Below are 24,124 nucleotides of genomic sequence, written 5' to 3' on the forward strand. Positions count from 1 at the left end.
CCCCAGAACATTAGCTCAGTTTCTGGATTGAGAGTCCAGCGATAATATCACTAAGCCATCGCCTCCCTTTTTAATCTTCCTTATTTAGGCAAGACACCCTAAGAACCAAGAGAAAGAAAGGATGGCTTGTATTTATATAGTGTCTTTCACAACTTGAAGATTTCCCAAAGTGCTTTGCAGGCAATAGAGTATTTTTAAAGTATAGTCTGTGAAGACCTTTAACCCGGAAGCAATAACAGTCAGGAAAATTTGAAGTTTTAAAAAATTCATTAGTGGGACATGGGCGTCGCTGGCTATTCAGCATTTATTGCCCATCCCTAGTTGTCCTTGGAGGACAATTTGGGGCGGCACGGTGGCACAGTGGTTAGCACTGCTGCCTCACAGCGCCAGGGACCCGGGTTCGATTCCCAGCTTGGACCATTGTCTGTGTGGAGTTTGCACTTTCTCCCCGTGTCTGCGTGGGTTTCCTTTGGGTGCTCCAATTTTCTCCCAGTCCAAAGATGTGCGGGTTAGGTGGATTGGCTATGCTTAGTGTCGGGGGGACGAGCTAGGGTCAATGCATGAAGTTATGGGGATAGGGTCTGGATGGGATTGTGGTCGGTGCAGACTTGATGGGCCGAATGGCCTCCTTCTATGATTCTTTGAGAATCAACCACATTGCTGTGGGTCTGGAGTCACATGTAGGCCAGACCAGGTAAGGATGGCAGATTTCCTTCCCGAAAGGACCAGATGGGTTTTTCCGACAATCAACAATGGTTTCATGGTCATCAGTAGATTCTTAATTCCAGATTTTTTTTTTATTGATTTCAAAGTTACTTTAAAATATTTGGGGAATCTGTAATTGTTTCTAAAAATGTTTGAAAAAGATTTTTAAGAGATTCTATTACATGTAAAGGGATTAATAATTGTGGGGTAATAAGAACTACAGGTTCATGTGTTGCCCCCAGCCCAAACCTACCCAAGCCCAGGATCTTTGGCAGCAGCAATAGCAGGGAGCATGGGCACTTCACTTATGCCCTTGACCGCCCCCCCACCCCCCGCCTCCCCCCCCCCCCCCCGCCCCCCCCCCCCCCCCCCCAGCCCACCCACCGCCCCACCGAGTCCAATGTACCAGACCAGGATGTCAGTGCCAGGCTGCTGAGGAGGGGCTGACTTGAGGGAGTATGAGGAGGGTGCTTGGGGAGGTTTGGGGGGGGAGACTGAGTCAGTGCTGAGGAGGGGGGACCTGGGGGCAGGGGGGCACCTGAGCGAGAGGGTTAAGGGTTTTAAAGCTTTAAATTTAATTATTAGTGTCACAACTAGGCTTACATTAACACTGCAGTGAAGTTACTGTGAAAATCCCCTAGTTGCCACACTCTGGCACCTGTTCGGGTACACTGAGGGAGAATTTAGCATGGCCAATCAACCTAACCAGCACATCTTTCGGACTGTGGTAGGAAGCTGGAGCACCCGGAGGAAACCCACACAGACACAGAGAGAACGTGCAAACTCTGCACAGACAGTGACCCGAGCCAGGAATCGAACTTGGGTCTCTGGCGCTGTGAGGCAGCAATGCTAACCACTGTGCCACCATGCGGCACCAAGTTGGGGCCTGAGTGGGGTGCCAAAGGAGGGGTGGGGGAGGTTGGGTCATCCTAATACCTGCATGGTTTGGGGGAGGTGGCCTGTTATCTTAGTGATGGGGGGCAGGATGCCTCTCTTTGCTGAGGGGTTGGTGGTGGTGGGATGGGCATGGTCACCACTTCTGTGGTGGGTGGGCCCTCTCTCTGAACATGTGATCGGGGCCCCCCAATCGAGATGGAGGTGAGCTGGCCTGTTTCCAGCCCATTATGCGTGTTTTTATATGTTAAAGGTGGGTGAATCCCACCTGGGAGGTGCAGCAACATCAGCGGGAAACACTCCGGCCTCCCCCTTAACGGCCAATACCTCCGACTGCTGCACTGAACACGTCAGCATGGCTTTAATCCTCAAGGCTCTGGTGTGGGGTTTATAATCACAACCTTCAAGAGGGAAGAGGGTTACCACTAAACCATGGAAAAGGGACATTTATACCCGAGCAAAAATCAACGGCTTCAGGAAAGCAAGGAGATGGAATTGAAGGGAAATTTAAATGGTGGGGAGCTTGAGGCTTTTAATCAGAGCGGCGCTTTGTTCTGCTTTAGGACTCTGATAGACAGGCACTGTTTAATCAATGTTAATTAAAGGGAAAAATTGGATTTCAGGATCGATTAGATCATCATGGAATTATGTCACAATATTTCAGTTCAGCTTAGTGACGGGGAGATATCTTTCCAATGTCCTTAAAAACGATGATTGTAAACTGCATTGAATAAAGTGCATTCTTGTGCCATTTATAGCCAGCCTGTCTTTCAACACTGCAATATCAAAACGTGCAGATTTCATTACTTCCCAATCAAAACAAGTCCTCAACCAAAAAAAAAGGCAAAGGACCCTGATTTAGAAATTTTCAAAGCAAAGTATTCGCCTTTGAAATTAAGCGGAGAGAAATATGGAATGGATTCTCACGGCTCTAATATAAGTAGGTTGATACTATTACTGAAACAATGGACTAAGAAAGTCGAGATAAATCTTTTAAACATTTCATTCTTGCATGGCATAATTTACCTTCCAAAAGGGAGTTGTAGCGGGCGGGACAGGACCATTCAAATGCCCTTTGACCTCGCGTGGTATTGTCCAGTCTTGGTGTGAGTGTGGCTGGAAAATCCCACCCATTTCCGTTGCTATTTACACCTAAATCCCCACTCCTACTGGAAGATCATTGGCTTTAGCTCCAGCAGAAGAACCAGGGATACCCAAGAAAGATGCCCTGAAACACATTGGCCGGAACTCTACCACCTCGTTCGCCACGGAATCGGCGCAGGCGAGGGTCCGGCGGCAGAAATCTGCGTTGACCTCAGGTGGGAATTTCTGCTCTCATCTGAGCGAGACTGTAAAATCCCACCCATTGTCGCCATTTTATGACAGCTTCATTGTCTCTTCTGTAAAGGTTCTGGTGAACAAGCAGGCGAACCTGATGGAAAATCACGCCTTTTCTATTCTGTTCCTTATTTTCTGGATGTTATAAAATTTATTGATTCACGGGGTGTGCGTCCCATGCTGGCTACGTGTTGGCTACAGAATTCATTGCCCATGTCTAAGTGCCCTTGAGGAGGTGATGATGAGCCGCCTTCTTGAATCGCTGCAGTTGATGGAGTGCAGGGACACCCACAAAGCTGTTAGGGAAGGATATCCAGGAGTTTGACCTGGTAAGAGTGAAGGACGGGTGATTTCCCTCCAAGTCACGGTGGTGAGTGGCTTGGAGGGGAATTTGCAGGTGGTGGTGTTACCATGTATATACTGCCCTTGTCCTTTCAGGTCAGTGGTGAGCAATCTGTGGCCCATGTGGCCCTTCACGGTTCTGAGAGCGGCCCATGAGTCATTTTGTTGACCTTTGCCCCCGTGCAGGGTTGCTGCATTCTGCTGATTTCCGTCCGCATTGTATTCTCCTATTTGGCTGAAGTGAGATGCGCGTATTTACAGCAAGGGCGCGTGAAGTGAGGTACATGCTGATTGTTCACAACACTGACTCAGAACCGTGCACTCACCTGCATTCAATCAAGTGGAAACATTTCTTTAGTTTTTGCCACTTGAAGTTGATGATAGTTCTATTATTATAAGAATAATTAAACATTTTCTATGGCTCATTGCGAAATTTTTTTAAAGTTTATTAGTGTCACAAGCAGGCTTACATTAACACTGCAATGAAGTTACTGTGAAAATCCCCTAGTCAGCACACTCTGGCGCCTGTTCGGGTACACTGAGGGAGATTTTAGCATGGCCAATGCACCTAACCAGCACCTCTTTTGGATTGTGGGAGGAAACCGAAGCACCCGGAGGAGACCCACGCAGACACGGGGAGAATGTACACAGGGAGAACAGACAGTGACCCAGAGCGGGAATCAAACCCGGCTCCCTGGCGCTGTGAGGCAGCAGTAATAGCAACTGTGCCACCGTGCCGGCCCCGGTATTAACTATTTTCAATCTTATTCATGGGGTTATGGTTAGTCAACAAGTCCAATTTCAATCTTGTGGCCCACTAAGATGAAGGAGGGGCTATTCATGCGACCCACTCACTCGTCCATCATCGTTCTACATGGGTTTGGAAGATGCTGTCGAAGGAACCTTGATGAGTTGCTGCAATGCAGCTTGTAGATGGTACACACTACTAACACTGTGCACGATGGTGGAGAAAGTGAATTCTTAAGGTGATGAATAAGGTGCCAATGAAGGGGATTACTTTGTCCTGGATGGTGTTGAACTTGTTGAGTGTTGTTTGAGTTACACTCGATTCCTAGCTTGGGTCACTGTCTGTGTGGAGCCTGCACATTCTCCCCGTGTTTGTGTGGGTTTCCTCCGGGTGCTCCGGTTTCCTCCCACAGTCTGTAAGATGTGCAGGTTAGGTTGATTGTCCATGCTAAATTGCCCCTTAGTGTCAGGGGGGCTAGCAAGGGTCAATAGGGATTAAGGCAAATGGGCTTGTGTTTGGTGCAGACTTGATGGGCCGAATGGCCTCCCCTCTGCACTGTAGGGATTCTCTGAACTCTGATTTGGTTGAATAGTCTGAGCTGGGACATGAAGCAACGGCCATTACATGGAATCATTATGTTGGTAGTGGAAAAGTCACTCTCATTAAAGACAGGGGACAGAGGACTGTGAGCTTTACTGTGTGATCTGCTTTAGCTTGGATTAATTCGACATTAGTGGACGTTACCATTTCATTTAAGTAGAGGTGATACAATGCCTGTGCGGGGGCATCACCTCCACTTCTCGGTTCTCTGCTGGTTTATTGATGTCTTTCACATTGTTCATGTGACCTTATTACTGAAATAAATTATAGTTACATCAGCCATGATTGAATGGCGGAGCAGACTCGATGGGCCGAGTGGCCTAATTCTGCTCCGATGTCTTATGGTCCAAGTCAGGTTAGAGCTTGTCAGCAAATTCTGCAGGTTATTATGAAAAAATATAAGTTTTCAGAAGGTTGCCTTTTGTAATTTGGTTAGAATAGAACCAAACATGGGTAGAGATTAGCGGCTGGTACGTCTGTTTCCTGGGTTGAATGTTGGGGGAGTAAGGAGCACATTTCAGGGGTTTGTAGGGCACCAGTAGCTCCGGTTGCCTGTAAAACCTTCCTCAGCAAGAGCCACAGCCTTCAGGAGAATTATCTCACTCATTTTATTCAACCAATGATGTCAGGTCAAATTTATATTTGGGTGGGCTAAACCAAAACATCCAGTGCATAATTGACTTTTGTGTAACCGCAGAGTCCCAATTGAACCATAGGCAAAAATGCCACCATTCTAGCTGACATTAGCAGGTACCTTGTGACTAGCTGAGGCAAAGCTTAGGCCATGGACAGGATTTTCCAGCCCTGCCCGCCCGCTGCTGGGATCATCCGTTGGCGTAAAAGACAATGGATTTTTGACTGCCCACAGCTCCCCCCCACCCCCCCCCCCCCCACCCCCATAGTACGTCCCACCACCGTGGGGACAGTAAAAACCCAGTTCATGTTCCACAAACCGAAAAATTGCACTGCCATTCTACGACCAAATGGACATACGAACAAGGGGTAGGTCATTCAGCCTGATTGATAGTTACCTGAAATCTGCACTCCACCTACTCCCGTTTACCCAGCACCCCCTTTGCTTATCTCAAATCTATCCATCTCGGCCTCAATATCCATAGACCCTAAGTGGGATTTTGTGGCCTCACTCGAGCGAGACCGGAAATTCCCACCCACGGTAAACGGACATTTCCGTTGCCTCCCCTCGCCCGCTCTGATCCTGTGACGGGTGAGGCTGTAGAATTCCAGCATCTGCTTCCACCACCTTTTCAGGAAGAGTTCCAAAGACTCACGACTCTCCGAGTGAAAGAATTTCACCTCGTCTCCATCTTAAATAAATGGCCCCTTATTTTTAAGTAGTGACCCCTCTAGTCCAAGATTCCCCCACAGGAGGAAACATCCAGAATCACTTTCCCTGCGACGAATCACAGAATCTACAGTGCAGAAGGAAGCCATTTGGCCCATTGATTCTACACTAACAACAATCCCACCCAGGTCCTGTGCTATCCCCGTAACCCCACGTATTTACCCTCCCAATCCCTCTGACATTAAGGGGCAATTCAGCACGGCCAATCCACCTAACCCGCACGTCTTCAGACTGTGAGAGGAAACCGGAGCACCCGGAGGAAACCCACGCGGACACGGGGAGAACGTGCAGACTCCACACAGACAGTGACCTGAGGCCGGAATTGTGCCCATGTCCCTGGCTCTGGGAGGCAGCAGTGCTAACCACTGTGCCACCGTGCCGCCCCTCGCTGCCCCAAATACTCGCTTTGTTAACTCATTTCTTATTTAAATATTTATAAAAACTCTCACTACCTATTTTTATATTTCTGGCTGGTTTCTCTTGTACTGTAATTTTTCCCTCCTTATTAACCTTTTATTCATCCTTTGCTGTTCCTTCTCTTCTGTCCAATCTTCTTTGCACAATGATGTTCTTTTCCTTAAGTTTGTTACTATCTTTACGCTTTCTAGCTCACCGTGGGTGGTGGGTCCATCCCTTGGACTTACTCATTGGAACAGAACTATTCCGTGTATTCTTGAAATATCCCCTTAAAATTTTGCCGTTGCAGCTGGAGCTTGACCACCTCACCCGCCACAGAATTGGCGTGGGCGAGTGTCTGACAACGGAAATCTCCGATGACCTCAGGCGGGGATCTTCAGTCTTGCTGGAGCGAGGCCATAAAATCCCGCCACTGCAACTCTAATGACTTGTCCCTTAACCTAATTTGCAAGATCACATTAGCCACGTCTGCTTCCATGCCCTCGTAGTCACCCTTATTGAGGTTTATGAACATAATCAGAGAGACTTAAATTATCCTATTTGTCATTAATGTCCAGTGCTTTACTTGCAAAAGTTGGAAAGCTGCAAGTGAGGTTGGAGATTAAGGCAAAGTATGTGAAAAGGATTCTAATACTGGATACCACATGTCACTTCTGATAACCTTTTCTAATGTCAAGGTCCACTGGCGAGCCTAAACCGTAAATTCAGCTTGAGCGTGGGCCAAACTTTATCAGCAACTGACAAAACAGGGAAGGCACTCGTGCTGTGCCTTAGGAAGAGGAGAAACTTGGTTGAATGCTTGATGGGACACTTTCGAAAGATCCATATTCTGCCTCTTTACTGTGCTGTACCTGCCCTACCAATTCATGGCCTTTTCCCTTCAGGAATTTTTATTGTTTTCTTTTGTTTCAGCCCCCATGTCTGATTCCTCCCCGATATCCAACTCCCCCCTCCCCATTTCTGACTCATAGAATCATAGAATTCCTACAATACATTCGGCCCATCGAGTCTGCACCAACCACAATCCCACCCAGGCCCTATTCTCATAACCCCACGTATTTACTCTGCTAATCCCCTTGACACGAGGGTAAATTTATCATGGCCAATCAACCTAACTTGAACATCTTTGGACTGTGGGAGGAAACTGAAGGAAGTTCACACAGACACGGGGAGAACGTGTGAACTCCACACAGACAGTTGCCCGAGGCAGGAATTGAACCTGGGTCCCTGGCGCTGTGAGGCAGCAGTGCTAGCAGCAGTGCTAACCACTGTGTCACCGTGCCACCCCATCAACTCCCCCCATCAATGTCTGACTTCCCCCCACCCCCTCCCGCAACATGTCCAGATTCATCCCACCAATTTCTTGATCCACTGACATTGGAACCCCTACTCCTACATCCTCTCCCTTTCAATGGGATCTTTAAACTTTCCTGCCTTTTGGCAGCTCGTGTTGCAAGAGGGTGTGTCCTCCTTTCCTCTACTCCTTTTACACTGCGACTCTTGAGTCAAGGATGTGCTTCACTTTGGATTTAATCCCACCCAGTCCGAGTCAGGGGTGAGGCAAGAAAGGTGCCTTGGAATTTTAATGCAGGTAAGTGGGTATGGAGTGACAAATCTCTGCTGATTGCCACTCCCAGGAAGTTACGGCTCCTTGTTTCCCTCCATCTGGAGAGTTAGAGTTCTCAAGGGCTTAGATAGAATAAATAAATAGGAACTTCTTCCATTAGCTGAAGAATCCATAGGCCCCACTCACCTGATGAAGGAGCAGCACTCCAAAAGTGCGTGATACCAAAAAACCTGTTGGACTTTGATCTGATGTTGTGAGACTTCTTACCATAGGGAATGAGAGGTTCCATGAGGAGAAATGTTTTGATGCCATCTGTATTGAGAAATTGGATTGTGCAGCCAGAGGGGCTCCAGGATACAGATTCAAAATAGCTTTCAAAAAAAGGAATTGGATAAATATCCCAATCCCTCCCCCAGGACAGTCCTGACCCCAACCCCCCAATGCTGATGACCAGCTCTGATGTCTCCTCCCCCCACCTCCAGTCAGCCCTGATCTCTCCTCCACGACAGTCCCACATCCCCCCCCCACCCCACCCAGATGACCACCTCCAATCGCCCTCACTCCCTCCCTCTCCCAGTGATCCCAATGCAAAGTGGCAGCAGGATCCCCACCCCACCGATTGCTCCCCCAATAGGCCCTGTCCCCAGTAGGCCCCGCCGTCCCCTCTGGCCTTGCTCCCTTGTCACTGCCCGGTGTCTGATGGGCAGTGTCAAGATGCCCCTTAGGCAGTTCCCATTTGTCCCTTGGGCAGTGCCAGTGTGCCAGGCTGGCACTGCCCAAGACACACCCCCCTGACCTCCTGGGGGGTCCTCAATGGCTTCTCTTCTCTCCGGCGGGGTCAGTCCGCCTGTTCCCCGTTAGTGGAGAGCAGTTGTAAATAGCTTCCTCTGCTGCTAGAGCAAGCTGGCTGGTGATTTAAGCTCCGTCCACTGCCTCTGGTGGCTGGAAACGCTCTAGCCCATTTTTTCATAGTCTAAGTCCATGGGATTCGGAATAAAGACTCGCCCAAGAAGCAGATCAGGAACTCTCCCATTTTCACACTAGCTGGACACGTAGAATTTTTCTCATAAAATCACCACCTCATGCCTTTGTTTCCACTGGTTGGTGAGTATGGAATTCCCATTGTCAGATAAAATAGGAGGGGCTAGAAGCTTGAGGATATCTTTTTCAGGCAGAATGTTATTAGGGCCTGGATGATATCACATCAGTTGCTTGTCGTGCTTGAATACCTGATGGAGTGCATTTGCTTTGATTTATTATCACATGTATTGGGATACAGTGAAAAATATTGTTTCTTGCGCACAATACAGACAAAACATACCGTTCATTGAGTGCATAGGGAAGAAGGAAAGGAGAGAGTGCAGAATATAGTGCCACAGTTACAGGTAGGGCGAAGAGAAAGACAGAGCCATTCAGAAGTCTGATGGCAGCAGGGAAGAAGCTGTTCTAGAGTCGGTTGGTACATGACCTCAGTCTTCTGTATCTTTTCCCAAGGTGGAAGAGAGTTTGTCGGGGGTGCACTGGGTCCTTAATTATGCTGGCTGCTTTTCCGAGGCGGTGGGAAGTGTGGACGGAGTCAAAGGATGGGAGGCTGGTTTGCGTGATGGACTGGGCTATGCTCACGACCCTTTGTAGTTTCTTAACAGGCATAACTGAGCAGTACTGCCTGTTTTTCATCTTTGCCAAGTCTAATTTCTACCATGGAGTGTGTTAACATGAAGCAACGCTGCATTGAGATATCTAGTTTTTGTTGGAACAGTGTAGCGAGAGCCACACTTTGGATATAATTAGACTTGGGAGTGTTTGATCAGGCACTGGGATAGGTGTATTCCTCTCAGCTTCTGAACCAGGAGTGGTTGATGGTTATAACTGTGGGAAAAGAGGGAAGCCTTCATTTCCTCGGCTCCAACATCTCTCATCTCCAGAAGGAGAAACAAAATCACACCGGGGAACTGGGTAGAAACTGAACCTAACTCCTTCCAAATTGAACCCTTCCATCCACCGGGGAATTTTTCTTCCATTAGGACTGTGGACTGGACCGGGACGCAGTGGTTCAAATATTCCTTACAGGTGAGATTGCAAAACGTTGCCGCGGAACTTCAAACATTTGTATGCTAGCCTAAGAGAAAGCAAATTGGACGAGGTAGGAACTCAGAAGAAAGAAATATTTCTCATTATTTGACAAAGTGTTGAAGATCCAGAATCGAATCGGTACACAAAGGGTGAGGCTCGACAGTCTAACTTTAGTCTGTGACATTCACCTAAACATTGAGTGCCAAAGCGACTGATGTCAGATTGCCGAGTCAACGCTGAGAGGCCAAAGTCTGGAGAACTCAGTAAATTCTTCGTCTCAGTACAGTATGTACAGATGCGCGGTGAATGTCAAATAGTTTGGATGTCTGCCTTGTGTGTGCACAAACTGTATCTCAGAATTTTACATACAAGATTTGAGTCTGCAAAAAAAAATCCAGCATCAGTTATTTCATAAATCTGATTCCCCGTCTGTACAATCAGATAGTGCTGATTTGTACATTGATATTTTATCATGGACTCAAATGATTGGTGTGATGTAGCGCACATGATAAAGAGGACCTGCATGTTGACTGCACAGGATTCCAGGTCAGGTTTTGAGTCAATCCATGCCGGGACTGTGAATCTTCTACTAAAGGAGAAGTCCTTTCATCACTATTTTCTGATTTGATTTGATTTATTATTATTGTCACATGTATCAGTATACAGTGAAAAGTATTGTATCTTGCACGCTATACAGACAAAGCATACCGTTCATAGAGAAGGAAACGAGAGAGTGCAGAATGTAGTGTGACAGTCATAGCTAGGGTGGAGAGAAAGATCAACTTAATGCAAGGTGGGTCCATTCAAAGGTCTGACAGCAGCAGGGAAGAAGCTGTTCTTGAGTCGGTTGGTACGTGGCCTCAGACTTTTGTATCTTTTTCCCAATGGAATAAGGTGGAAGAGAGAATGTCCGGGGTGCGTGGGGGTCCTTAATTATGCTGGCTGCTTTCCTGAGCGGGAAGTGTAGACAGAGTCAATGGATGGGAGGCTGGTTTGCGTGATGGATTGGGCTACATTCATGACCTTTTGTGGTTTCTTGCGGTGTTTGGCAGAGCAGGAGCCATACCAAGCTGTGATACAACCAGAAAGAATGCTTACTATGGTGCATCTGTAAAAGCTGGTGAGAGTCGTAGGTAAAGACACAGGGGGCTGGAATTTTCTTCAAAGATTTCGAAGTGTCATAAGGGTGAGAAAACAGGCGTGCTCCAGGCCGGTATTTTCGGCGAGCTCGGCACTGCAATCTTCCAGCACTCTGTCAGTTTTTTACAGCTGGGGGTTTTGCTCCAGTACAGGGGGCAGGGGGGCGGGGGTGTGGGTGGGTGGTGAGGGAGTTGAAGGGGGGTGCGGCAGAACATAAATATGCCAGTGAAGCCAGCTTCAGAGCAGTCGGGCGCCATTACACAGGGCACCATGACCTGCCGTTAAATTGGCAGACCTCTTCCCAGAACCTTCATGGACATCGGACACCCCCCCCCCCCCCCCCGCCCCCCATTTATAGAGTCATAGAGGTTTACAGCATGGAAACCAGCCCTTTGGCCCAACTTGTCCATGCTGCCCAGTTTTTAGCACTAAGCTAGTCTCAATTGCCTGCGTTTAACCCGTACCCCTTTATACCCATCTTACCCATGTAACTATCTAAATGCTTTTTAAAAGACAAAATTGTACCCGCCTCTCCTACTACCTCTGGCAGCTTGTTCCAGACACTCACCACCCTCTGTGTGAAAAAATTGCCCCTCTGGACCCTTTTGTATCTCTCCCCTCTCACCTTAAACCTATGCCCTTTAGTTTTAGACTCCCCTACCTTTGGGAAAAGATGTTGACTATCTACCTTATCGATGCCCCTCACTATTTTATAGATCGCTATAAGGTCACCCCTCAGCCCCCTACACTCCAGGGAAAAAAGTCACCAAAACGTTAATCGGTAGTATTGTTATCCCCACACCAACATGTGTCACCGACATTGGGGCATCAGAGCCTTTCCAGTGAGTACCCTGGCAGACGCCAACATGCCCCTCCCACCCTCCCCAGTCATGACCCCCTCTGGACCCAACCCCTGCATGATCGCAAGTGTCCCCTCCCCCACCCTCCCCCCACCCCCATCCCAGCGGGGCACGAATTGAGGTTTTGGCCTCTCACGCTGAATCGTCACACTACTTTGATGGACGTGGTGAGCTGGTAAGGTCCTGCCCATGGTTACTTATTCTACCTGTTGATAAGGTGAAGGTGCAGTTTCTCAATTTCCGATCACTGGAATAACAACATGGAAACGAAATGCAAGGAATAGGAAACCAAAGGGAGAGACAAAGGAGGAGGAAGTTGGGGAGAAAGTTTAAAAGCACCTGCGAGGTTGCCAGAACAACCTAGAACTGAATATTTCTGTGAGTGATTGTTATAATGTGGCAAGTGATAACTGCCCAAATCCCAAAGGGAAACCTGAACAAGCTATCACAACAATTTGCAATTTGTATTTTATTATGAGGAGGTGTGTGTTCTGAAGTCCGAACAATTACAAAGCCACTTTTGGAGATTTTAAATGTTAAATTGAAATGTTTATTAACAGAAAATGAAAACTTAAACACATAAGATCACATTTAAACAATTAAAGGTGGTTCTACAAATACTTCCCAAAAGATTTCTGCCTAGTTAAGCTGGAGCTAAACACCCTTTTCCAGACAATAGTCCCTGTAAATATTTATCCTAAAAAATTCCCAGCAGGATTTTTTCTGATTAACTCATGGGGTGTGAGCGCCGCTGGCTGATCCAGCATTTGTTGCCCATTCCTTATAGCCCTTGAACTGAGTGGCTTGCTTGGCCATTTCAGAGGGCATTTCGGAGTCAACCACATTGCTGTGGTTCTGGAGTCACATGTAGCCCAGACCAGGTAAGGATGGCAGATTTCTTTCCGTAAAGGACATTAGTGAACCAGATGGGCTTTTACAACAATCAACGATGGTTTCATGGTCATCAGTAGACTCTTAATTCCAGATTTTTATTGAATTTGAGTTTCACCATCTGCTGTGGTGGGGTTCGAACCCTGGTCCCCAGGGCATTAGCCTAGGTCTTTGGATTACTAGTCCACTGACAATGCCACTATGCCACCACCTCCCTTTCACAATTCAGGATTAACAGAAAACATTCACTGTTGCTATGCAAGAAATATTTCACATGGCTTCTCTCTCTCCCTTGATAATGGGAATCTAAGACTTGTATCAAAACCTTCCTGATAAAACTCTCTGTGAGGATGGCTAGGACCCATTTTGTTTCTTCTTTAGCTTTCTCGAAGTACAGCACATTCTTCAGGATAACATGGCCACTCCTATCTGGACAGCTATCCTATCTCTTTAAGTACGTTTTTTTTATCTCTTTCATGTTGAAATCTATTGTTGTTAAACTTCTTTGGAAATTCCTAGAATATAAAAATCTTTCATGTTGTTCTTATGACGACCGCTTTTGGATAAAAATAAACTTCATATTTTGCGTTACTCATTTATGGTTTTTGCCAGTTGTAAAGTTTCCTTTTGAAATACAATAGCTAAACTTCAATTCACCCCCTTATCTTCTCATGCAAATCTCCAATCATGCTGCTTACTGGGCTGGGATTCTCCCTCAAAACATTCCTGCCTGAGAGGCTGACAGCATAGTGCTGAGCGGGCCACTGCGCATGTGCCCATCTGTCAGCGCCAAAACTGGTGCATGCGCAATGGCCCCGCATTGCCGGCTCCCAATCGCTGGCTGCGACCCCCCCCATCACTGGTCTACCGACCCCCCCCAACCCCCCCAACCCCCCCCACCTCCTGATCGCCGGCTTCCCAGACCTCTCTGGACCAGCGCCGATTTGCTCCCCGGCTCGCCCTGATCTCTCCGACCACCCCGCCCCCCCCCCTCCCCCCCCAAACACCCACCAGCTAGCTTCGATCTCCCATGGTCCTCCCTGGCAGTCCCGCATGGCCCCCCCCATCAGCAGTCCCGATCACCCCCCAGGTGTCCCCTCCCCCCCCATCAGCAGCCCCAACCCCCCTGGCAGCAGAGAAGCCCCCTACCCAGATGGTCAGCCCCGATCTCCTCTTCCCTCCCTCTGCCTGTGATTCCCAGAGTGAATGTGGGACCCCCCCCCCCCACTTCAACCAATTGGCCCCCCCAACAGGCCTTTACCCCCCAATAGGCCCCACCTCGCTGGCCCCACCCTCTTGGCACTACCCAATGCCCAATGGGCAGTGGCGAGGTGCCCATTGGACATTACCTGTTTGCCCATTGGGCAGTACCGGGTGCCAGGCTGGCACTGCCCAAGGAGCACTCCCCTTAGCCCTGACTCCCTGGGGAGGCCTCAATGGCCTCTCTTCACTCCAGCGAGGCCAGTCACCTCTTCCCTGTTAGTGGGGAGCAGTTGTAAATCCTGCTGGAGGGAAACACTGTTGGCGGGGGGTGGGGGAGGGGAGACGCTAGTGGGCATGGAGACTTCACTCTTGGGATCAATAATGACATGGAAAGGCTCATTTCCATATTGTGATCAGCTCCGCGCCGATTTCCAGCGTGGATCTGATTATGGCAGGAATTGTGGGCTAAGAGACTCGCGGAAGGCGTGGCGCCCAGACGGAAGCCCGCGAAACGGCATCCATCGATGGCTCTCGGCCCAGAGCAGTGCAACAAGCTGGGAGAATCCACCACCCCCCTCCCCCCTCCCCGCCGGTGTCCCATCTTAGCTTTGCTCATCTCCATTTCAAAATGATTCTTTTAACACCTACCCACTTGCGATGTTTTTAACCCTGTAGTCCAACTATCTTTAGGTTAATTAAATCCCCCTCTCCCCGCACACACATTCAGAGACCTGTTTCACAGTATACCACAGGGATATTAGTAAAATACGATATTGCTTGATTGTGATGCTGCCATATACATCTGATTGAAATGATGTGCTTTTTAATAAAAATAGGTTTATAAAATGTTTAGAAGAATCTGATATGAATATCTGAAATCTTCATTTGATAACATTGCTTCCAGATGTTTTAAATCTACTGCCTTGAAACCTATACCTGCATCTTCTTGTTTGAGATTGCCTCATAAGAGGAAACATTTGGTCTATATTTACTTTATCAATCCCTTTTAAAATTCCTAAGAGCCAGTCTTGCGCTCCTGGCAGAGTTATTCCCCCCAACTCTGTACATTCTGATCTTTGTCAGTGGAAAGCCCTGATGCAGGGAATTACAGATCCCTTGTCCTTCATTCGTGGTTGTGTCAAAGTTACAGTGGGACTAGGGGCCGGGTGACACTGATCCTAAATTGCAGGTCAGACTGGTCAATGACATCACCAGGACGGCACTGACTAATAGAACCGGATCTCTCTGAAAATCTATTCTTGGGATGCGAGCAACTCTCAAACGATAATATTCATTTCCCATCCAAAGTTATTCTGAAGACTTTAAGAGTCGACTGCAGTGTGTGACTGGTGTCACATATAGGTCAGGCTAGGGGCTGCTGGGTCATAGAGGGCAGGTGCTTCTTGCATTTTTTCCCTTCCCTGATGTTGCAAAATTGGAAATGGAAGTTGTAGTAATTGGAATTACTCACTGCACAGTTCTGGAGTCTCCGACATACTGCGCGATTGCCTCATACAGACATACCATACAATATATAAATAAAGCCAAACTGTGTGCAGATCCTGGGTATGAGCAACAGAGAATGGGCATCAAAGACAGTCCAGAGGTGGTCTACCTGAAAGGGCCATTTTAAGCTCATTTCTACTGGCTCTGCCTGTGTTTGACACAAGCAGCTGCACGTATATTACTGCCCACCTAATGTGCCTAAACTGGCACAGCAACCTGCCAACTACCTGCACATGCCCTGAACTGTGAATTCAGATAAGACTGAGTCCATACGGTGAGATTGAAGTTTCCCATACAGCAGTAGACTGGATTCATTGGTTTTCAGGCCTGAATACCTCTTGCTGCTACTTGGAAGCACCAAGAAGCATAAAATTCATGGGAGTAGTAAACATAACAGCCCCTGACAGAGCTGTTGCCATCTTTGCAACGGCCTGACACTGCCAACGTCTGTCATGGCTTCCATAGGGAATTAGAGGTGCAGTACAGTGGCACAGTGGTTAGCACTGCTGCCTCACAGCGCCAGGGAGTCGGGTTCGATTCATTGGCTTGGGTCACTGTTTGTGCGGAGTCTGCACGTTCTCCCCGTGTCTGCGTGGGTTTCCTCCGGATGCTCCGGTTTCCTCCCGCAGTCCGAAAGACGTGCTGGTTAGGTGCATTGGCCGTGCTAAATTCTCCTTTGGTGTATCTGAACAGGCGCCGGAGTGTGGCAACTAGGGGATTTTCACACTAACTTGATTGCAGTGTTACTTTAAGCCTATTTGTGACACTAATAAATAAACAAATAAAATAATAAATAAATAGAGGGGTGAGTTTATGAGGGGTGGGTAATGTCAGACCTTCTGCTTCCAATGACCCAGATCCTTGGTATAAAAGCCTGTGATTAGGTTCTTTGAAGCAACCCCATAGCCTGCAATATAATGGTTGATTATAATAAAATGATAGAAACTTATTCGAAACCACCCCTGCGCATTCCACATGGTACCCTTAAAAAGCCAAACAGAGAAAACTTTCAATCCATCAGTCTAAGCTGATTGCAAAACCAGATCTCAGGAGGGGAAGGTTAATGTGTAACCCACTCCACCTCTTGGACACATTATTTCTTCATTCTTTGGCCAATTTTCAGATCGGTGGATTTGCTTTGCTTCGAGACTCTGAAACGTGTTCAGAGGACAATAGACAGCAAACTGGCTTAGTATTTATCAGAAATAGACTGAGAACAACTAAGCAGTCCATAGGGAAAATCTGTTCATGATCTGGACTTTGGGTTTGAGAGGCTGAAAAAGTATTTTCACGTTAACAGCAATCCATGCTCCAGCAATATACCCAGGCTCTCAGGAGTAATATTAAAGAGCAATTTCACCTCAGCTTCGTGACAAACAATTTAAAGCACATTTATTTCTTTGTGAGCATGTAATGTCATGATTAAGTTTATTTATTAGCGTCACAAGTAGGCTTACATTAACACTGCAATCCCCTGTAGGAACAAAAATAGGCTCCTCCCCTTTCGTCCTACCTTCTCCACCTTCCCCACCCTTTCCCCCCCAAAACCCACCCCAGGATAAAACTCTGCTAAAGGCCAGAGACGCCCTTGTCTTTTCAGCTTTCCCTTTTCTTTCCAGAAGGCTGAAAGATGACGCCATGATGCAGGATAGAATCAAAGAAACCCTACAGTGCAGAAGGAGGCCATTTGGCCCATCGAGTCTGCACTGACCACAATCCCACCCAGGCCCTACCTCCATATCCCGACATATTTACCCGATAATCCCTCTAACCTACGCATCTCAGGACACTAAGGGGCAATTTTAGCATGGCCAATCAACCTAACCCGCACATCTTTGGATGTAGCTTGTCATTGTAAAGTACCATTCATGATCATTGGACTTCTCAATATGCTTTCCAGGGTAAAAAGGAAATGCGGAGTTTTATAATTTTTTGTCCAGTGTCAACTAAGGTGGGAAAAGTGGTGTGTCGCCCGTCAGGTCCACTGCGGTTCTCCTGTCATACTTTTTTTGATACTTAGTCAGAAAAATCCTGGAGGCAGGTCCCACGCCGTCACGTTGGTAGGGTAACCTCCGAATTTGCCTACCCTGCCAGCAACCTTGGCTTTTAGAAGGTTGGGGTACATTGTTTTTTAAAAGGGCGACACTGTTTAAAAAAAGAACAAAGAAAGAACCACCGTCAGACGCAGAGACCCCTCCCCACCATGGGCACCCCCAACACTGATAGTTCATTCCACACCCTCACAATCCAACTTTCTCCTGCTCTGCGTACAAAATCACTTACATCTATGCCCTTACGCAACCACTGAAAGTATTCTGTTCACATTGTTTTATAATTTTAAACTGTTCAATCAAATATCTTCCAAACCTACCATCATGCTTTGGAAGACAATTGTTCCCCAGTGCATTTGTGCCCCAAGGCACTGTCTCAGCCAATCAGAATTGACCTGCCATTTTTGAATATAAACAAAAGCTTGGGAGATAATTGTTCCTTACACATTCGCCATGACGAGACATTGATCACATCAGAGTCCACTTGCCAACAAATCAGCACCCTTTTCTCATGCAGCAGAAATTGCTCCCTTTGGAATTTTGAATTCTTGTGTCTGTCCTGATGAGTGCAAGATGAAAAGCTTCAACAGAAAGTCTTTTTCAGCAACATTCAAGAGCAGGGTAGCTTTTTTCCAATATCCTGGCCAATATTTCTCCTTCAAGCATCACATTCGTTTCCTCTCTCTTTCATTCATCTTTTTCCATGCGACATGGGGTCCTCACAATGTTACTTTATCACCCTAACCTCCACTCATGCCAACAATCATTATTTGGTTTGGGGGGTGGCGTGCTAACTTCCCCATTTATCTGGGCTGGGCACTGGCACGAGCAGAAACTGATAGCCAAGTTCCGCACACACGAGGACGGCCTCAACCGGGATATTGGGTTAATGTCACACTATTTGTAACTCCCACAGTTGCGTGGACCTGCAGAGTTTCACTGGCTGTCTTGTCTGGAGACAATACACATCTTTTTAGCCTGTCTTGATGCTCTCTCCACTCACATTGTTTCGTTTCTTAAAGACTTGATTAGTTGTAAGTATTCGCATTCCAACCATTATTCATGTAAATTGAGTCTGTGTCTTTATAAGCTCTGTTTGTGAACAGAATTCCCACTCACCTGAAGAAGGGGCTAAGAGCTCCGAAAGCTTGTGTGGCTTTTGCTACCAAATAAACCTGTTGGACTTTAACCTGGTGTTGTTAAACTTCTTACTGTGTTTACCCCAGTCCAACGCCGGCATCTCCACATCATCACTGGCACCAATACAGGGTTGGCTCGCCTGGTGTTGGCATCACAGACCAACATTTATATTCCATTTATCAGTGCAGTTAACAATGTGATGATGACCAGATAGTCCTTGTTGGTGCCATTGATTGAGGGCTAAATATTAGCCAGAACTCTGGGGATCATTCCCCTGTCCTTCATCTAACAGTGTCCTGGGTGGCACTAATGATATTGTCACTGGACTAGTAATCTAGAGACCCAGGCTAATGCTCTGGGAACCTGTGTTCGAATCTCACCATGGTTGGTGGTGAAAATTTGAATTCAATCGAGCTCTGCAATTAAAAGTCAAATTGTGACCACAAAAGCATTGTTGATTGTTGTAAAAACCCATCTGGTTCACTAATGTCCTTAAGGATGAAAAGCTTCAACAGCAAGTCTTTTTCAGCAACACTCAAGAGCCATCTTTACCTGGTCTGGCCTACAGAGCCACAGCAATGTGGTTGACACTTAAAGGGCATGGCAAGCCACTTCGTTCAAGGGCAATTAGGGGTGGGCAGTAATTGCTAGCCCGGCCAGCGACAACCACATCCCATGAATGAATAAAACAAATGTTTTACATCCAACTGACCAGGCAGATGGGACTTTAATGTCTCATTGAGAAGACTATGGCTGGAATGCTACCACAACGGAAATCTCCGTTCACCTTGAGTGGGAATTACCAGTCTCGTTTGAGCGAGGCCATAAAATCCCGCCTGAAGAAGGGAAAGGGTTCATGTTTTTTTGTACTCAATGTATTTTGTGCCTAAAAGGTTGAACTTTGTATCTGGAATGTATCATAAACATAACCCTTCCTTATGGCTAGTCACCCCTTTGTTTATATTGCTCCTGGTAGTAGTATAAGACATTTGTTCATGTCTTTCATCTTTAACTTTTAGTCGCACAAGCCATTTGTTCTTGGTTTCATCTTTAACTTTTAGTAGTATAAGCCATTTGTTCATGGTTCCCTTGCTTGTTTATATCATTCTGATAAAACAGACAGTTAAATGTAGATGTAGGGTTGAAAGTCTTACTTTTCCCGTAGGCTTGTGTATGATTTAAAAAAAGGAAGCAGCTACCAAATGGTAGAGTGCGAAAATGGCCGTTTGAAGGAGGACTCCCACTGGGACAGCTGCACTCGTACTCAGTCACTTCAAAGGAAAAGCTGCGGGAAGAGCAGGGGACCAGAGGTGGCACCTTGGCTTCGACTACCAGGAGAATTGTGCTTTATGACCCAAGGATATCAGATAGTCTCTAACCATGATCCAGAGACTATCAGAAGCTGTTAAAGGAACTATAATTTATGATCAAGGACTGTTAACTGGACTTTGCTTCATGACTTGTATTGGGAACCCTGATGTATAAAGGTCCACGCTTCTTGTGTTCAGAGAGAACTTTGGCTTCCGCTTTCAAGGGGTCAGGTTCTCCCTCTAGCTTGTGAGAATAAAGCCTACTCTATTTTGACTCATACCAGCCTCAAGAGGTATATTTACCGACATCACCGCCCAACATGTCCAACAGTGCAGTGCTCCCTCAGGATGAAACTGCAGTGTGAATCTTGGTGCGGCTTGAACCAGGAACCTAGTGATTCTGAGGTTAATGTTTTTTATTTTTAAAATTTTTATTCCTTTCTTAAATTTACAAAGCCAATGCACAGAATGGACAGAGCAAGCCCTTAATCCATCTCCTTGCTTGCTCCAAAAATAATTTATAATTCAAACTGAATCGAAATCATTGTCCTCACAAGAGAGACATACTTTTTTTCATGGAATCTCCAAGTACAGAAGGAAGCCATTCGGCCCATCAAGTCTGCACCGACTCTCCAAAAGAGCATCTTACCCAGGCCCACCCACCGTGCCCTATCCGGGTAACCCCATGCATTTAACTTGGTTAATCCACCTAACCTACACATCTTTGGACACTAAGGGATAAGTTACCATTGCCAATCCACCTACTTTACACATTTTTGGTGTGTGGGAGAAAACCGGAGCACCCGGAGAAAACCCATGCAGACATGGGGAGAATGTGCAAACTCCACACAGGCATTCACTCAAGCCGGGAATTGAACCTGGATCCATGGCGCTGTGAGGCAGCAGTGCTAACTACTGTGCCACCCTCCACTGTGCCACCATGCTGCTCTACAAGATATAAGATCCAAACTGACAAGAAAAAGCATTGCACCTGGTTTTGGGCTTGATTTGATGCTTGATCTTAGCCAAAAGGCCAAGAAGTAATATGGTTCAGAGGTAAAAGTGCTACCCACTGAATCACACTTAATACTCATGGTACTGGTATAAAAATAAAATGCTGCATGCGGATGCTGGAATCTGAAACAAAAACAGAAAATGCTGTAAAATCTCTGCAGGTCTGACAGATTCTGTGGAGAGAGAATAGAAATCATAGAAATCATAGAAACCCTACAGTACAGAAAGAGGCCATTCGGCCCATCGAGTCTGCACCGACCACAATCCCACCCAGGCCCTACCCCCATATCTCTACATATTTTACCCACTAATCCCTCTAATCTATGCATCCCAGGACACTAAGGGGCAATTTTAGCATGGCCAATCAACCTAACCCGCACATCTTTGGACTGTGGGAGGAAACCGGAGCACCCGGAGGAAACCCACGCAGACACGAGGAGAATGTGCAAACTCCACACAGGCAGTGACCCAAGCCGGGAATCGAACCCAGGTCCCTGGAGCTGTGAAGCAGCAGTGCTAACCAACGTTTCAAGGCTGGATGACCCTGCAGGTGCAGTAGGCGGTAAAGAAGGCAAATGGCATGTTGGCCTGCATTGCGAGAGGTTTCAAGTACAGGAGCAGGGATGTGTTGTTGCAATTATACAGGGTCTTGGTGAAGCCACACCTAGAGTATTGTGTGCAGTTTTGGTCTCCTTTTCTGAGGAAGGATGTTCTTGCTCTTGAGGGAGTGCAGCGAAGGTTTACCAGGCTGATTCTGGCGATGGCGGGCCTGATGTATGAGGAGAGATTGACGAGATTGTTTTTGTTGGAGTTCAGGTGAATGAGGGGGGATCTCATAGAGCCTTATAAAATTCTAACAGGACTAGAAAGGGTAGACGCAGGGAGGATATTCCCGATGGTGGGGGAGTCCAGAACCAGGGGTCACAGTCTGAGGATTCAGGGTAGACCATTTAGGACAGAGATGAGGAGACATTTCTTCACCCACAGAGTGGTGAACCTGTGGAATTCATTACCACAGGAGATAGTTGATGCCAAAACATTGAATATATAACATAAGAAATAGGGGCAGGAGTAGGCCATCTAGCCCCTCAAGCCTGCTCTGCCATTCAATAAGATCACGGCTGATCTGATAGTGGGTTCAGTTCCACTTACCCGCCCGGTCCCCATAACCCTTAATTCCCTTAATGGTTAAAAATCTATCAATCTGTGACTTAAACACATTTAACGAGGTAGCCTCTACTGTTTCATTGGGCAGAGAATTCCAAAGATTCACTACCCTCTGGGAGACGAAGTTCCTCCTCAACTCTGTTCTAAATTGACTCCCCCGTATTTTGAGGCTATGCCCCCTAGTTCTTGTTTCCATTGTAAGTGGAAATAACCTCGCTGCTTCTACCCTGTCTAGCCCCTTCATTATCTTATATGTCTCTATAAGATCTCCCCTCAACCTTCTAAACTCCAATGAGTACAGACCCAGTCTACTCAATCTCTCCTCATAAGCTAACCCCCTCATCTCCGGAATCAACCTGGTGAACCTTCTCTGTACCCCCTCCAAAGCTAATATATCCTTTCTTAAATAAGGGCACCAAAACTGTACACAGTACTCTAGGTGCGTCCTCACCAGTACCATGTACAGTTGCAGCATGACCTGAGCAAGAGGCGGCTGGATATATCACTTGGGGCGAATGGGATCAAAGGTTATGAGGCAAAAGTAGGATCAGGCTATTGAGTTGGATGATCAGCCATGATCGTGATGAATGGCAGAGCAGGCTCGAAGGGCCGAATGGCCTCCTCCTGCTCCTATCTTCTATGTTCCATCAGAGCTCATGTACTGGTGGCTGGGTTCTTCTCATTGCATTATAATCACAGAGACGTTTGTGGGACCTTGGCGTCCACAAGCTGTCCTGTTTCCCACATTACAACAGTGATAACACTTCAAAGGTACTGAACCTGAGGAGAATGCAGGGAATGCAAAGCTTTTCTTCCAGTGACTGAGGTCAGTTATATCAGCAAAGAGACTGGACCAGACCTGGTACCTTTGCAGATGAGGAGGATGGGGGAGGGTGGGGAGGAGGCAGAGTTTCATTCATTCCTTCAAGGGTTGAATTTCGTCCCGATGATGAAAGTGACAGTGCGACACACACAAAGGGTTAAAAGGAGGGCTTTGCACCAATCAGCCCGAAGGGGAAGGGGAGAGGGGAGGAGTTGTGCCGCAACAGGAAAGAAATATTAAAAGTCCCACGTGAATCCTGGCTCCAAACATTGGAGGAAAGTGAATGAAATCCAGGTTTAAGATTTGATGACTGCAGTACTCAGCATGCTCCGTGTGTGAACTGGTAAAAGGTAAAGAGAGAGAGAGAGAAATCAGGAGTTAATTCACAGCTTTGGATCAAAGAATATTCACATTCGTACAGCTCCGGGATGTTTCGCAATGTCAAAATCAGTATAAATATATAATATTGTTAAATGCTTCATTGCGGCAGAGATATCAAAACAACCGCAACATTCAAAACACTGGGAAGAATCATGTTTGACCAAAGCTTAATTGCAAATCAGTTTAAACATTTCGCAAAGAGTTTTAAAACAGTTTAAATCGATTAACAGTTTGGATTTGTGAAGGTTTATTGGGTGGCACCAGACTGACTTAAAACATTAATGATATTCGGCAATTACCCCACCAAATATTTGGACTTGTTCAAAGTAAAGCGGCATTCCATTGTAACTTGTAATTTCTAAAGCAGTGACTGGCTGTTATAAACTGGGTTTGCACTCGGGTCGTTGGTGGGAGTAAACGGGAGTTCGTGGTTTAATTCTCCCTATTTGTTCTTTTCTATAACGCCAGCAGAGTGTGGAAGTGGACATGTCAGGGCATGTACAGGGGAAGAAAAAACACTGCTCACTCTTGCTGCTGTTCTTTCCTTATCTGAAGGGGGCTCCAGTATTCGAGATAAGAAAGCCCATTGAT

The 24,124-nt window shown here is 46.8% G+C and overlaps 1 protein-coding gene across 16 annotated transcripts in view; it reads left to right on the forward strand.

Annotated features, from left to right (window-relative positions):
• Positions 1-24,124, forward strand: part of eda2r (ectodysplasin A2 receptor) — a 239,797-nt gene that overhangs the window by 105,682 nt on the left and 109,991 nt on the right. For 6 of the 16 annotated variants that reach the window (XM_078211859.1, XM_078211855.1, XM_078211861.1 and 3 more), the window contains exon 1: positions 7,932-7,998. The exons of 2 other annotated variants lie outside the window; for them this stretch is intronic. In XM_078211859.1, the coding sequence (XP_078067985.1) occupies positions 7,993-7,998 (6 nt within the window). In that variant the 5' untranslated portion in view covers positions 7,932-7,992. Of the gene's footprint in view, positions 1-7,928; positions 7,999-9,202; positions 9,360-10,382; positions 10,594-23,406; positions 23,503-24,124 lie in introns of those variants that run through there. 8 more of the 16 variants (XM_078211862.1, XM_078211870.1, XM_078211863.1 and 5 more) reach the window with 6 other exon arrangements.

This window comes from Mustelus asterias, chromosome 4, assembly GCF_964213995.1.
Source record: "Mustelus asterias chromosome 4, sMusAst1.hap1.1, whole genome shotgun sequence".
Lineage (NCBI taxonomy): Eukaryota > Metazoa > Chordata > Chondrichthyes > Carcharhiniformes > Triakidae > Mustelus > Mustelus asterias.